Source organism: Epinephelus lanceolatus, chromosome 6 (genome assembly GCF_041903045.1).
Source record: "Epinephelus lanceolatus isolate andai-2023 chromosome 6, ASM4190304v1, whole genome shotgun sequence".
Classification (NCBI taxonomy): domain Eukaryota; kingdom Metazoa; phylum Chordata; class Actinopteri; order Perciformes; family Serranidae; genus Epinephelus; species Epinephelus lanceolatus.
In genome coordinates this window covers 2,773,822-2,790,671 of record NC_135739.1, presented here as the reverse complement: position 1 = coordinate 2,790,671, position 16,850 = coordinate 2,773,822, and the positions used below count along the sequence as shown (strand labels likewise).

The 16,850-nt window shown below is 41.7% G+C and overlaps 1 protein-coding gene across 5 annotated transcripts in view; it reads left to right on the top strand.

Moving 5' to 3' along the window:
• The first annotated feature begins 1,339 nt into the window (after window positions 1-1,339).
• Window positions 1,340-16,850, top strand: part of il23r (interleukin 23 receptor) — a 37,851-nt gene continuing 22,340 nt past the window's right edge. Inside the window, exons 1-11 of one of the 5 annotated variants that reach the window (XM_078168454.1) lie at window positions 1,340-2,669; window positions 3,069-3,249; window positions 3,435-3,586; window positions 3,673-3,784; window positions 7,784-7,922; window positions 9,195-9,370; window positions 13,557-13,680; window positions 13,783-13,949; window positions 14,358-14,491; window positions 16,403-16,598; window positions 16,714-16,796. In XM_078168454.1, coding sequence (XP_078024580.1) covers window positions 3,724-3,784; window positions 7,784-7,922; window positions 9,195-9,370; window positions 13,557-13,680; window positions 13,783-13,949; window positions 14,358-14,491; window positions 16,403-16,598; window positions 16,714-16,796 — 1,080 coding nt within the window. In that variant the 5' untranslated portion in view covers window positions 1,340-2,669; window positions 3,069-3,249; window positions 3,435-3,586; window positions 3,673-3,723. The other 4 variants (XM_078168452.1, XM_078168453.1, XM_078168450.1 and 1 more) reach the window with 4 other exon arrangements.

Here is a 16,850-nt window from a genome sequence, read left to right as displayed (position 1 = left end):
GTCCACACAGTTTAATATATTCAGCGTCATACTTGCCTTTGGCCATGTTGTCAAGTTAGTGTGCTGTCTGCGTCAAGTAGCTGTCTGTTAGTCACTCACTCTAGAGCAGGAAATGGCACTTCAAAATAAAAGCTCTGGCCCAGAAATTCACTGTACTTCAAAATAAAGTGTGTTCTTTACAAACCTGATACATTTGCGAGTCACCTGCGGTCCATTCAGAATGGACCCACAACCCACTTTAGGACCGCGACCCACCAGTTGGGAACCACTGGTCTAGCTTCATGGTTCTGTAGGATTTTCAACCTTAAACTAGTGAACTTAACGTGTCACTTATCAAGGTGTAAGGTGTACATGCTTTGCAGTATAACTTTACGTCGAGTGTAAAGATGCCAGGACATGTCACCTCACAAGACTTTCACAGAGTTGCCTTCTGTTTTTCAGTCAGGTTCATCTGTTTATTTGTTGTGTCAATTGACAAGTTAGTCAAGCTTTTCATGCAACTTAATTTGCTTTACCATTGCCTCTTAATCAGAAGCCTATGAGCATGAGTTAACACACCATTGCACATGCAGCGCTGCCTGGTTCTGACTAGAGCAGCAGGATTTAAAGGGACAGTTCACCCGAGAATAAAAAACATATTTTCCCTCTTATCTGTTACTGATCAGTCTTTATTGTTTTGGTGTGAGTTGCTGAGTGTTGGAGATATCAGAGACGTCTGCCTTCTCTTGTACATAATAGCACTAGATGACACTCGGATTGTGGCGCTCAAAGCACCAAAAAACTACATTTAAATCAGGAGAGACTTTTTCTGAGAGATGATTTACATTTACAAAAAGTATGAGTAATGTGAAAAGCAATTTGACCCCATTGTGATGTCATTTATTCCAGGAGGGTGGTAAAGACATAGTAGATTAGGGAGTCTAGTTGCTGGTGGTGATGAGTTGAGGTGAGGTGAGGACGGAGCTGAGGATCTGGATGTGAAGAGGAGTGGGCTTTTAATGAGCTTGTCCTGGGCTCTGGATGAGGTGGCTGGAGGTGAATGGGGTGCGATGATTCCCCTAAAATGACAGCTGAGAGGAGAAAGGATTTAAAGTTTGGCAGCAGCAACATGAATGGCTGAAGGAGATCATGGCAAAGTTAGATTGGCTAACTGGGAAAGGGAACACCCAGAGTGGAAGTGGGATAGAGAGAGAATCCTGAATAAGTGTGGCATAAAGAATGTCTTCCTGATTGAACTTAGGCTGAGCTTCATTTGAGAAACTCAACAGCAATGTCTCTTTCCAGAAATCATGACCCAAATATTCAAGATAATCCACAGACCTTGTTGTGAGCAGTTTCATGTAGGAACTATTTTCTATCTATCAAACTGTAGTGCTGTATGAAACTGCTCACAACAAGGTCTGTGGATTATCTTGAATATTTGGGTCATGATTTCTGGAAAGAGACATTGCTGTTGAGTTTCTGAAAGACATTTTTTTGGGGCAGATTGAACACTGCAGGCCAATCTAGTTCTATATATTGGAGAGAAGGCAGACATCTCTACAGCCAATATCTCCAGCACTCAGCAACTAACAAGACTGCACTACAGGTAAAATGTTGGGGTGAACTGTCTCTTTAAATATAACTAATGCAGCAAATATTAAAATAGACTTATAAGACTTTATTAATCCCACACTGGGGAAATCAGAAGAAAAGAATAAAGGGAAGAGAACAAAGGAAAAAATGAGTAAAGTGCTAAATAGGATAAAAATATGCTAAAATACAAATAAGATCAAATAAAGATAAATTAATATAAAATCTGTCTTCACCTTTCACTCATACAGATATTATATGTCCATGACTGATAGTTGCACAGGATATATACTGCATCACACACGCTGTGTCGTATTTCTTCACTGTCAATATATAGAAATATATAACTGTTGTTGCATACGTAACTCTAGATGTTACCAGTGTATTGAACTGAAATATACAAAAGCATCCTTTCCAGTTGTTTTTGTCTTCAATCACTGCACGCTGGATTTGTCTGATTTGCTTTAATTTCACGTGAGTAAATAAAAAAATCCAGAGATTTAGCTTGTGTTTCTCGTTCAGACGGCTGTGTGTTCATGTTCACACTGTGGTTTCAGTCTGAGGTTTTCAGGTGAGAAAAACACTCGAAGTAGAGCCAACAGCATACAGTCAGTGTCAGTGCTGCTTACCAACCTGAGCACGTGTGATATCTGCTGTTATTATAAATGAAGTCTACAGTGAACTGGATGTTTCAGTCAGATTCTGTGGAGTCTGAAGTTTGTGTGACAGAAAATCTTAATAAACAGTTTCACCTATATTTGGTGTCTTCAGCATGAAGCACTTCACAAATGAAAAGCAGCACTTTGAGCTGTTTTTCTTGAACTGAACCTTAACCTTTTGAATGTCAAATCTTAAAATGAGCTAATTTCATGCTTGAGGTCTCTTTTATCTTCACATGAATACACACCTTGTTTCACTTCTGGGTTTTCCCTGTAAAGCTTTTGAAGTTAGAAGCGGAAAATAACCAGTGAAAGGAAATCATAAAAAGCTTGAAAAAGCCTCCGTCTCTGCTGATTTTTCCTCAAACACAGTCGACACAGGGACTATGAACATCAGCAACCAGCCAAATGAGAAGAGACCTCTTTCACACTGACAGTGTAAGTTTGTTTTATAAACTTTAAAGACAGATCATGTGCATTTTCTGTCAGTTTAGAGACAGCAGTGAATGTAATATGGATCAACTGTGTTTGCCTTGTTGTTCATCAGCACATTTTAAGTTACTGTAAAAGCTCTTTGAAGTGTCGGACTTGTGGAAACAAAATAATGAGGTTGCTGTGAAGCTACGGTCAGCATCTTTTTCAAAGTTAAAAACTGATGTCACGCAGCATGTTACATGTCAGGTTGATCACTTGATTATCTGCTAACTGCAGCACGTTTAATGGGAGCAGCTTCTCAGCACACTGACATTTAAAGACTTTGTGGTGATGAAAAACAGGCAACTTAAGTAGGGCACTGAAGTACTGACTCTAACGTTCAAAGTTTATGCATTTACCCAGATACCACCAAACTAGGTCACTGGCCTCCTTAAGATGTTTCATTCTTACAGCAGAGATCATTCTAATCAGATGCGTCTCACAAGGCAAGCCATCTGAGGAAGATGTTACGATGAAGAGAAATGTGTCCTGATAAGAAAACCTTAAAGCCATTAAGAAGAAAAGCAGACGGCATGAAATTCTGGTGAGTTTTATTTTGGCATGTCTTTTAACGTCACTTGGTTTGTGCGGACAGTTTAGAAAACATGTAATCTACTTTCAAGATGTCTTATAAAATCAAATGTTCAGATTGTGACGCAGTGCGTGTTAGTTAATCTCTGTGAATTAACAAGAAAACGCAGTGACAGAAATATCTCTTATCTGCCACAGTGCATGTGTGACAGAGCCATGACTGGAGCTGCCTGTACTTCTGTAAATGTTTATCAGACACAAACTTCTACTTAAAAAGATGAGAAGTTCAACTAAACACTGTGCGTCTTCCTCATGGTAGACAGAACATCTCCTGTCGGCAGATGGCTGAGGTACGTTTTGAGGATCACCTCATTAAATGTGCGGAAATTCCCGTGAAAATTTGGTCATTAATGATTAGAATAATTTTTGTTCACAGCTGCTGAGTCATCCTGAGTGGGTTCTAAGACATTAAGAAAGATGAGCTGAGATGAATCTCCCCTCACACCCCTGGAGATTCGTTATTATACTCCTCTGTTTTTCCATTGAGCGTGAGTATTATAGTATCTATCAATCTGCATTATTACTGTCAGCCTGTTTGTCTCAGTTCAGTCCCTGAAAACTCTTACAATTTGGTAGCATCTGTGGTTTCAATTTCTGAACCATGCCTCTGCAGCTGTGACCACAGCACTGTTGTTAAAAGTGTTTTTTTGTACAACAGTCAAACGAACATTTAAGGTGAGACATCTCAGGTGAAAACATATTTGTAATGTACTGGTCAGTTTTGAGATTTTGGGCTATTTTGCCTTTATAACATGTCGTCTTTCAGACTAGTGGCAAGAAGAAGAAGATGGTATCAAAAGTATCCTTATTAAAGAGACCATTGATTATTTAATCCAACCCCTTACTCACATTTTTTCATTATCTCTTCAATCTGGAATTGTCCCTCAGGACTCAGGAAAACTGCTAAAGTTGTTCTAATATTCAAATCAGGTGAAATCTATCTTGCCTTGCACCTCAAAGATCTTGGAAAAGCTGATCTATTCTAGGATATCTAAGCACTTAGAACTCAACATATTATACAAACATCAATATGGTTTTCAAAAAAAATATTCTACTGAATATGCACTCCTACAGCTTGTTAATCATATTTCTACTGCTCTTGACGAGAGGAAATTTGCGCGGGTTTTCTTAGATTTGAGTAAAGCTTTTGATACGGTCAATTATGACATCCTCATCTCCAAACTTAACAGATATGGTGTGGAAGGAACTGCCCTGAAATGGTTTAGAAATGATCTCTCTAATAGAGAACAATATGTGTACTTAAATGGTTATTCATCAAAGAAATTGAAAATTTTGCTTGGTGTTCCCCAGGGTTCAATTTTGGGTCCTTTATTATTTTTAATTTATATTAATGATATCGCTATGTCATGCAAAAATTTTCTTCCTATTTTGTTCGCGGACGACACCAATCTAATAGCCACTCATGAGGATTTTCCTACCCTGATTGAATGTGTTCATGAGGAACTATCTTCTGTTGCTCATTGGTTTCAACTTAACAAGCTAACTCTTAATATGATTAACGGAGTTGAAATTCTACAAGTTCAGTCTACCAAATTCTTAGTAGTTATGTTAGATGTACGGTTAAATTGGTCTACTCATATTGATCTTGTATGCAAAAGATCTATGAAGATGCTAGGTATATTGAGAAAGGTTTGTCCAGTAATTCACTCCTCAGCTCAATTAACCCCATACTATAGCTTTTTGTTCCCCTATATAAATTATTGTAATATTGTTTGGGCAGCTACTTAACCCACTTATCTTAAAAAATTATTTATAATTCAGAAGAGGTTTTTGAGATTGATCTCCCATTCGAGTCGATATGCACCTTCTGCACCTCTCTTCAGTAAATACCAACTGTTATCTATTGATAAAGTGAACGTCTTTCAAACATGTCTATTCTAACATAAGTTCATTTATAGGAAACAAGATCTTCCAGTCACCTTTAATAACTTTTTTATTTCTACATACCAAACAAGGCTTTGTAATAGCAGTCTCTTCTTACCGTTCTCCCGAACATCAAGTCACCAGTTCAACATCTATTTTAGAGGTCCCAAGCTATGGAATGAATTAAGTTTATCACTGAGGTCCATGTCTTCTCATTTTCTTTTCAAAAAGCATCTGAAGGCACTTTTAGTGTCCACATGAACTCTTAAAGCATCTACCTTAATCCTCCTTATCAGTTTTTCTCTCTGTCTGATCTCTTGTTTCTTCTTCTTTGTCCTAATTTGCTTCAATTACCCTAGTTTTGCTCCTTTTTTGTTGTTTATGTTTCTTGTTGTTGTTATTGTTGTTATTTTGTTTTGTGACTCTTTGCTTAGTCTAGGAATTTAGCCTGCATGTCATTTGCTTGTGATTATGGCTAGGGGTGGAACAAGCCTGCATGGGCTTCGTTCCCCCCTTGCACAGTTGTCTAATTCAATTGTGCTAAATAAATAAATAAAATAAGATGTCATAAATACATATTCAGATTTTCATTCTAGTTCAGATTTCTCTTGTGGAAATGCATGCAAAAAACACAAATTTAATTAGATAATGCCTCATTTGCACATTTAAAAATAAAATTGCAGAACACTTAATAGAAAAAATAATTGTTTCGCTGTGGGTAAAGAACTGGGAAGGTTTCATGGTGATAACTTGTAGATATTTTTTACCCTATTCACCTGTAGTGTCTTATTTCTGATCTAAAAATATGTAAGAAATTTGATAGTAAATATTGTCAAAGGCCATTTTCTCAAAATTATTTGTTTCTTATAATCTGAGCCAATGCAGGACAAGAATTCCACACACTTAGATCTATGAAATGTTTAGCTTTGTCTCAGAATAAATTGAAATACTGCATAGATGTAAGTGTGCAGAAATCTTATGATTATTATGGCTCAGCAGCACTTACAGACATCAAACTTTCCAGCTTTATTCCTGACTATATAAGAGATTTCTTTTTATAGAGATTTATATACATTTTTAGATAATGAAAGATTTTTACAGAGGGGTTTGTTCATATATAATTCATAGCATGATTCATATAACACATTTTATTCCTAAAGAAAAGACTTTTAATGGCTGTTGACATTATATCTGATTTATTTAGTGATAAAAAGAGATATCCAAAATTCTGTCTGTGAAAGTATCAACTCTTTTGTGTCAGCGAGATGAAACAAGAATTTAAAACCTGGTTCTATGTTTCTGTTCAGGAAATGTTCAGGAAACGTTTGCAAATAAGTACATATCTAATATGATAATGTCTCATTTGCATATTTAAACTTAATTTTCTTAAAATTTGTGAGCAATGTGAGCAACTAACAGGGATGTTTCATGGTGATATCTCGTAGTTAAAATGTTTACCCTATTCACCTGTAGTGTCTACAAAAATATATGAAATTTTACAGTAAATATCTCTTAAGGCCATTTTCTCAAAATTATTTTCTCTTTTAATCTCAGCCAATGCAGGACAACTACATATCCACATGGCTCAGTCTTGGCAAGGTGCTGAAAACTGACCCCAAACTTGTGGAATACATTTCCGCACACTTACATCCATATTGTGTTTAACTTTGTCTCAGAGTAAGTTGAAATACTGCATAGATGTAAGTGTGCAGAAATCGGTAACACTTTACTTGAAGGTATCTACATAAGGGTGACATGACACTGTCATGAACTTGTCATAAACATTATGTACATGTCATAAACGTTTATGACTGCTGTCATTAAGTGTCATTCGGTTTTTGTAATGACAAGTTGACATTGTTTGGGTTGTCTTGTTTATGACAACTTGACATTAATTAAAGTGACATTACCAGAAGATGTCTTTGTCAGGACAAGTTGACATTAACAAAAAAAATGCACCTCTTTTTGTGTTTATGACAAGTTGACATAATGATTATTATAATTACATGTCCAAGGTTACAGACCGATTCTAACACTCGGTCAGATAGATGTCTGGCAGGATACAACACAAAACTGGCTGTCATGATAGCCAGTCTTATCCTGATATCCTCATGACAGCCAGTTTTGTGTTGTATCCTGCCAGACATCTATCTGACCGTGTGCACCGTGTGCCAGGCGGCAGGCAGGGCCAGGGACCCAGGTGTGCTGACAGACTTTTTTTTACCAAATGTAAACATGCACTTAAAGGGATAGTGCACCCAAAAAATGAAAATGCAGCCATTATCTACTCACCCATATGCCGAGGGAGGCTCAGGTTCAGTTTTAGACTCCTCCTAATGGAGGCTGACTCTGTTTTCAGCTGGTCTTGCGCAAGCGCACACACGTGAGCGCGGTACACAGAGAGGCCTTTTTCTTGTCCCAAACTTTCTTGGCATGTGTCACTGCCAGAAAAGGGGCTTAACAATAAAATCGTAAGAGAGGGGGAACTCACAGAATCACATCCTGGATATAAACATGTTCACTGTGCGGCAGGTATACAAATGTACCATCTATTAATTACTTTCAAATCAAACATGATTCCATACATTTTTTTTTCTGGACAGGTTTCCCTCTGCTCCCTGCTGGCTGCCAGCATTTAAACGTCCATGGCCACGTGACAGTTGAACCAGCTCCGCCCTTCCTGTTGGGCTCAAACCTGACCGTGTACTGCCACGTCACAGACATCGTATCATGTCACCGGAGGTAGGGATATCATAAAATATAGTATGCCTGTGAGACGAAATCTATGCTTAATTTTTGTTGACGAGACGTGACGATGTTCGTGGTCGACTATAAGACATATTGACAGTCAAGAACGGTCGTGCTTGTAATGATCTTCAGATGCCTGATGAGCGACAGGCTGGTAAACTCCAGTAAATAGTCTGCACCAGGATGTTTGGGTTGGTGCGAGTTGTGAGCTGTAATTCAGCAGTAAATAATCAGCCGTGTGTGTCTGACTGTGGATGGTGGAGCTGCTGAATGGATTTGTGGAGTTTGTTAGTTGCAGCGGTGGCTGTTAGCAGCTAGCTCCACTCGCAGCCTTCACAGCTTCACCCCGCAGGACTCCACTCAGTCCGGACTGGAGAAGGTTTGTGGGTTGATGGTGTTTGACAGGCAGGTAGGAGGCTCAGTTATCTGTGAGTGTAGCTGTGTTGTAAGTAAACAGTCTGAACTCAGATCAGTTTTCTCTGACAGAGATGAAAGTTTAGTTTGAATCACCAACTCTGTGAGAGGACACCAGTTTAAACCTCCAGACTAACATGTTGCACATGAAGAAACAAGTTATGTTTCTGCTTCTTAACAGTCACATGGATAAGTCAGAGTTTACAATGAACCTGGGGACAAATCCTAGTTGGCTCACATTAGTTATTTGTTGAGAGCATAAATAGAGACATGTTGAGCTTTTCAAATGAAGATCAGTAAGTGTGTGCTCGTAAATCAGCCCTTAAACCTGTCACACACTGCTGGAGACATGACACACACATTATCTTATACAACATGTCACCTTGAGTCTGATTTATGATCCATGAATCAGCCTCACTGGATTAGTTTAACACACAGAAACATATTGACTAAAAGTAATGACTAAAATGTTGTGTATTTTTGCCGACTACTGAAACTAGACTAAAATTTTGCGTGATAAAAATGTCTAAAATTTGACTAAAAGTAATGCGCATTTTCATCTCAAGACTCAGACTAAATCTAAAACAGCTATCAACGCAGGGTCAGAGGAAATTAAAGACATCCACACCATAAACTGATCCAGAGAAGACACAAATTGTTGCCTAAAAATGCACCAGAATGCAGGAAGTTCAGTGTCTGATGCTCAAATTTTCTGACCGAGGACCCCCCAACTCCTCATTTTACATGTGTCCCTCCCCAGTGTTGAAACTAAACCTTACTCCCTTTATATATAAAATACATTCACATGTGTCATCAGAAAAGTCCAGATGCAGTAATGTTCCTGTCTTCCAGTTTCAAAATATACCTGGAGCTGAACGATGAGACTGTGAATTCTTGGGAGAGAGTCAGCTGCACCTCGATGATATTCAGTCTGTTCAATGTCTGGAAGCCGCGATCGAAAGTGATCTGCAAGCTGAAGACTGATCAGCTGCCTAAGATCGTCGATGGAAAGGACCTTCATGGCGGGCGTATGTACAGTTGGCTCTGATGTTTGTGGTCACATAAAGTTAGGATTGTGTGAATTAAAAAGTGTGCAAATTTAAAATATCACACGAACTTAAATGACACAGATTAACAGGTTACTACCTCATTGTTTATAGGTGGTAGGGTAGTGGCTGAAGTGTGTCACCATGGTTATAAAAATGTTGTTGGATGAACATTATTGACGTCCTCCTCAGCTGAGCAGTGACATTAGCTAGCTCAGTGGTGCTAGGTAGGGTTAGGCGATATTGAAATTTCCCTGGTGACCATATTGCTTTAGGATAATTAACTATTATCATCTACAAAAGCTGAAGAGAGACACAGATAAATATCTATGGACTGGAGACGCATACAGTGGCATGTTTGGGCATCCCTGGTCAAAATTTCTTTCACTGTAAATAGTTAAATAAAGTAGAAGATGAACTGATCTCCAAAAGGCAGGAAGTTAAAGATGGGACATTCTTTTCAACATGTGAAGCAAGATTAGAGTATTATTTTTGTTTTGTACAATTTAAGTGTGAAAAAAGTAAAGGAGCACCATGTAAGTTTGGGCACCCCAAGACATCTGAGCTCTCAGGCAGCTTTTCCCAGGGTCTCGGACCTTAATGAGCTTGTTAGGGTTCCTGCTTGTTCACAGTTATTGTTAGGAAAGGCCAGGTGATGCTAATTTCAAAGCTTTATAAATAGGGAACTGCCCATTGGTCTGACATCCCATTGTTCCGACCATATTAAACCCATTGTTCCGAAGTCCGTTCCGAAATCATCATGATGCCCTGTGGTTAAGGTCTGGTTAGGTTTAGGCACAAAAACCACTTGGTTAAGGTCAGGAAAAGATCATGGTGTGGGTTAAAATGAAAAAGAAAGTGACAAACACATAAGCCGTGAGCCTGCTCTGCCTCAAGCCTTTCCCAGCTGACCCAGAGCCGGTCGCGGCACACCATCAAGGCAGAAATACGCCCGCCGGGAGCCGTTCAGCACCGCGGACCGTCGGACTAATGGGATGTCGGACCAATGACATGGACCCTATAAATACTCTGACTCCTGAAACCTTGTCAAAAACATTTAGCAGCCATGGGCTCCTCTGAACAGCTGCCTAGCACTCTGAAAACTAAAAGACCTGATGAAGACTATAAGAAAATAGCAAAGTGTTTTCAGGGAGCTGTTTCCTCAGTTGGTCATGTCAGTAAGAAATGTCGTTTAACAGGAACTGTGGAGGTCAAGCTACCTATGGCTAAGCCACGCCCCCCTCCACTCACTCTGACAAACTATTTTTTATTTTATTTTATTTGTTTATTTACGAAGAACGGTTCAAAAGACCCTTCATGATGGATATAAACAAGGACACGTGTACTCGGCCCGGAGGGTTACCGGGGCCCTGCCCTGGAGCCAGGCCTGGGGTTGGGGCCCGTGGGCGAGCGCCTGGTGGTCCGGCCTTCGCCCATGGGGTCTGGCCGGGCCCAGCCTGAACCGGCTACATGGGCTCGTCCCCCTGCAGGCCCACCACCCGCAGAGGGATCCAGAAGGGTTCGGTGCAATGTGGATTGGGCAGCAGACCAAGGTGGGGGCCTTGGCGGTCCAATCCTCGGTTACAGAAGTTGGCTCTTGGGATATGGAATGTCACCTCTCTGGCGGGGAAGGAGCCGGAGCTTGTGGAAGAGGTTGAGCGCTACCGGCTAGATATAGTCGGCCTCACCTCGACATATAGTTCCGGCTCTGGAACCCTAGTCCTTGAGAGGGGTTGGACTCTCTCCTTCGCTGGAGTTGCTCCGGGTGAGAGGCGGAGGGCCGGGGTGGGCTTTCTGATAGCCCCCAGACTCTCTGCCTGTACGTTGGGGTTTACCCCGGTAGACGAAAGGGTTGCTTCCCTGTGCCTTCGGGTCGGGAAACGGGTCCTGACTGTTGTCTGTGCTTATGCACCGAACAACAGTTCAGAGTACCCGCCCTTTTTGGAGTCCATGGGACAGGTGCTGGACAGTGCCCCGATCGGGGACTCCATTGTTCTGCTGGGGGACTTCAACGCTCACGTGGGCAATGACAGTGGGACCTGGAGGGGCATCAATGGGAGGAACGGCCTGCCCGATCTGAACCCGAGTGGTGTTCAGTTATTGGACTTCTGTGCGGGTCGCAGTTTGGCCATAACTAACACCATGTTCAAACATAAGGATGTCCATCGGTGCACGTGGTACCAGGACAGCCTAGGTTGCAGGTCAATGATCGACTTGGTAGTCGTATCATTTGACCTGCGGCCATATGTTCTGGACACTCGGGTGAAGAGAGGAGCAGAGTTGTCAACTGATCACCACCTGGTGGTGAGTTGGATCAGATGGTGGGGGAAGACGCCACGCAGACCTGGCAGGCCCAAACAAACAGTGAGGGTCTGCTGGGAACGCCTGGCGGAAGAACATGTCCAGATGATCTTCAACTCTCACCTCCGGGAGAGCTTCGACCGCGTCCCGAGGGCAAAGGGGGACATTGAGTCCGAATGGGCCTTGTTCCGCTCTGCCATTGTTGAGGCGGCAGTTGTGAGCTGTGGCTGCAAGGCCGCTGGGGCCAGTCGCGGCGGTAATCCCCGAACCCGCTGGTGGACACCAGAGGTGAGGGGAGCCGTCAGGCTGAAGAAGGAGGCCTACAGGGCATGGTTGGTCTGTGGGTCTCTGGAAGCAGCTGACAGGTACCGGCGGGCCAAGCGGAGCGCAGCGGCGGCAGTCGTTAAGGCATCATTGTTAATCTTATTCACGTTGAGTTGATGTTGTGGTCTAACGTTACCACACAACTTTATCCAAAGGAGACACTTTTCTCGCTTGAGATGTGGTTTAAAGTGTAAAAAATACACCTGGTCGCCCAGCCTCTCAGGATACCTTGTGTCAGAGTTGCATGTACCCCATGCACACCGTTTGACCATTTTTAAACTTCAAATCTCAGAAAAAGTTCATAAAACCGAACAAAACTGACTTTCTGTAATGCATTTCAATGGACGTCCAGGCAGAGAATGTCCCAGTGTATGGGAATGGCTATACGCACTGTGATTGGCTCATCACGTTTGAGGGCGGGGCTTAGCCATAGGTCAGTTGTTTGAAAGGCAAATCAAAACCCCTGTTTGACTGCAAAAGACCTGCAGGAAGATTTCTCAGACTCTGGAGTGGTGGTGCACTGTTCTACTGTGCAGACACACCTGGACAAATATGACCTTCATGGAAGAGTCATCAGAAGAAAACCATTCCTGTGTCCTCATCACTAAATTCAGCCTCACGAGTTTGCAAAGGCATCACCATCTACTGTTATGCTGTAGTTGCCTGTATTTCTGCCAGCCTCAGCTAATTTTACTGCCCTGCTCTCGTCCACTAAAATGATAACCAGTTACTCATCGACTGTCTCTCTGATTCCGTGTGAACGCAGCATTATCTTGGCCAACAATATCATGTCCACCAAGCCTAGTGCGAGGTGAGCTAGCAGTAGATGCACGCTTCCTTCTGCTCGGTGATTCAGTTAGTGGTTATAGATGTGGATGACCGACCATGATTGACTCACATTTTCACCTGTGCTCTGTCACTGTCCCTTCAAGCTTTTTCTTTTGTTCTTTGGTCTGTTCTTTTCGTTTCTCTTTGCTAATCCAGCCCCAGTACCAGCTATCAAAATGTTCTAAAGAAAAGTCTGCTTCTTTTCTTTTTGATTCATTCATTTTCCATAACCGCTTATCCCCTCGGGGGTCCCGGGGGGGTGGAGCCTATCCCAGCTGACACTGGGTGAGAGGCAGGGTTCACCCTGGACAGGTCACCAGACTATCACAGGGCTGACACATAGAGACAGACAACCATTCACACTCACATTCACACCTACGGACAATTTAGAGTCACCAATTAACCTGCATGTCTTTGGACTGTGGGAGGAAGCTGGAGCACCTGGAGGAAACCCACACTGACACAGGGAGAACATGCAAACTCCACACAGAAGGGCTCCCCCACTCTGGGTTCTTGCTGTGAGAGGACAATGCTAACCACTGCACCACCGTTCCACTCCTGTTTTACATAGTCATCATAAAATCTCATAGTTTTGTAGCTCCCATTATTCTGTCTGGGAAAAACTAATATCACAGTTTTGCCAATGAGCAGGGTCGTAAACATAGTCTCATACAGAAGTGATGGTGATTTGCTGTTCATTGTCCGTCTGCTTTAGTCCCTCCAGATAAACCTGAAAATATTACCTGTGAAACGTCACGGAGCTCAGATTTTATAGGCTGCTCATGGGAGAGAGGACAGGAAACGTACCTCCCTACGACCTACAACATTTCAGTCTACAGGTATGGTGTTCTTTTTAGGTCAAATTAAACTACTGCCTTGTATTTCTCTTGTACACGCTTATGACAGCAGCAAACCTTATTTAATACATGTTTTATTATCAGAGAAAATGGGACCCAAATACTGTCGGATCAGATCCAGGACGCTGGAGAAATCACCATACAGCGAGCAGCGATAGACGAAAACACTACATACCACTTGAATATCACCGCTTACAACCACTTAGGAGCATCACGGTCTGATCCATTCGTCCTCTGTGTAAAGGATATAGGTAAGCTCTCACTTCTGTTGCACTTAAACACATTTTGTGAGGGAGGGTGCATGACCATGACACTGTTTTTAAAGATTTCTTTACCTGAATTTTCAAGTATTTTCTGTAGAAATGAGTCATCCTGTGAACAGTCATGTTGTTCTGTCATCACTGTTTGACTAATCTGACCTGGCTATCAGCAAACTGTTTCTCTGTTTCTGTAATATCTCTTTGAAGTGAGCCTCCCACTCTCTCCCTCTGCCCACCTTTGGCAAGTTTTGACATCTGTAGCAACAGACTTGGCATCTTTAGTCATTACAGTATTAGCTTTATGTTTTATTTTATAGTTATTTGGGTGTGCTGCCAGTTCGCACTGAGTCATCACTTTAACTAATGTGCACGCTTCTTATTTGTTCTTTTGTGTCGCAGTGATACCGGAGAGCCCTCGTATTGTGCAGGTAGAATTTGGGAATAACTCAGCGGCTGTGTTGCAATGGGAAACAGCTGACTCCTCAGAGCATCTCACATCTGATGTCAGGCTCCGCACAGATAAAGGCTCCTGGGTAAAGTGATGTTATGACACCCATGGTAGAGGCTGTTTGCAGCATCTGCATTAATCAGGCAGCATGCAGGAAGAATACTTCACCCATGGAATGATCGTTATCAGTTACTCACCCTGTGTAACGCTGAATTCTGGAGGAAAACTGTTCTCACATGCCTCCGTTGTGAACGAAGAATCCAAAAACTGAGAAAGGTCTTGATGAGCTGGAGATGTGGGCTGCGTTTAGAGGAAAACTGTGCAGTTACTGTTTGTAAACATGCTGAAACTGAAAACTGAAAGTAAATGCAAACCACAGATTCACTCTCGTTTGGGGTTTGGCGTTTATACATTTGGGGATTTTTAGCGCCGTGTCTGTTGCCTGCTCCTTACAGGCTGACTACTGGTTGCTACTTTTCTGTTTTTAAAACCCAACGTTACCTATGCACTGTGGAGTACACGCCCACAAACGTTTGAACACAGGAAATAAGAAGGAAAAAAAAGGAAATTTCAGACAGAGGGCAGAGTCTTTGCAGAAAAATACCTCTACCTGGTGATAAGTGATGATTGAGAGGGATTACCTCTGTATGAGCTATACAATGTTTTGTTTTTTTAAGAAAATCCTGCAGAGTTTATCTTTAACAACAGCAAAACTATATCAAACCATTTGTTATAAAACTCTCACACAGCTCATGCAGTATAATCCAAGTCTCATGTATCCCGTCATATGCTCAGTACTTTCCAAACACGTGCCTTGTTGCTGAAAACTTACCATTTAAAACACCTCTGCATATGAGCAGCATATGGAGCTACATTTGTTTCTTTATTATTCAATCAAACAGAGGAGGTTTTGCAATCAAAAAAAAAAGATTTGAGAGCAAAAGTATCAATATTGCCAGTAAAAAATTATTTTTATTAAAAAATGCAAATCCTAAAGTTTTATTTGCGAGTCATTTTTTTTAGTTTGCAAGTCAAAAAAGTTTTGCAAGTAAAAAGTTGAACCTGGTGGGCGGGGCCTAAACTGAAAGCTGTAAGACACGTCTGTACTGGCCAGTCTTGATCGGAATGACAGCTTGCAAAGCAACATGGGAGTTCTGTAGTTCATGAGGAATTCAGTGTGGGAGCTGTGGCGAAAATCAATGAGCAGGTACGTTTATACATAACTAATAATAAGCAAGAATGTTTTATTTGAACTGGTGCATGTGGATTGCTTTTGTTTAGCCAGGGCAGAACTATTCGACAGCGTTACAGTCAGTACCGTCGATGCCCCAGGGTGCAGCAGTAATGCCGACTGTCGAGCGTTTCCAGTGGGAGAGAGGGAATCGTGGGTGTAGCCCGCTCTGTATGGAGCCACGTCAAACCCACCAATAGAAACTCTTCTCTCATCCATCAGCGTAGGCCCCGCCCATTAAGTGCAGTTGAACTTGCAAGCAAAATTTTAACTTGCAAGCAAAGAGGGCTGATCTGCAAGCACAATGATCACGTTTTTACTTACAAACTTGATTTTTGATTGCAGTTCAAGACATATGCTCTGAAAACAGTTTTATATGATTGCAACAAGAAGACACAAAAATACCTCCACAGTAGCACACCTGGACAAGCACGCATTTGAGATGCACACGCTTGGCCAGGCATGATACTCGTCTGTGTGTGAAGCAGAAAAAAACACCTGAATCTGTTAACTAAGAGTTGGTCTTAATTGCACTTGGACGACAATAACATATTGGGATTGCAAATGTTTGCGGTGAGTTTTAGAAGGTTTACTTCTCTCATTCATTTCATTCCAAACTCACTCTGTTTTGGACTCTTTGTTCACCATGGAGAGATTCTTCTGAAGTTTTCTTCACAAATTCAGCGTAACGTGGTGAGTAACTGACGTACAGATGATCATTTTGTGGGTGTATAAGTATTCATTTAATATCTTGCTGTTTTTTAGGAAGTGAGAGCGGGAACAGAGCTCAGTGGGGGTCTGATACGAGTTGACGGTCTGAGGCCTCTGACTGAATATGAGTTCCAGATGAGAACATGTCACTCACCATCAGGACGCACTAACATGCCCAGGTTAACCTCCGGCAAAAGATTGTCTTGCAGCAAATGGAGCCCATCCATCAAAGGGACAAGTCCTGGAAAAGGCAAGCCCACCCACACTTATTACTTATCACGTCAAGCAGGAAGTCTGAATGTGATGATGTGAGAGTTTTTCATTGCTTGTATAAACCCACAACTTGTGGTTAACCTTATCTGCAGGTCCATCTCAGCAGTTGCATGTGTGGAGGATGTTAGGCGGCACAGTGACAAACCAGCAGCTGGAGGTGACTGTTCTGTGGAAGGTAATGTGTCATAGCTGTTCATTTTATATCATACATTCATACAAATACTCATAA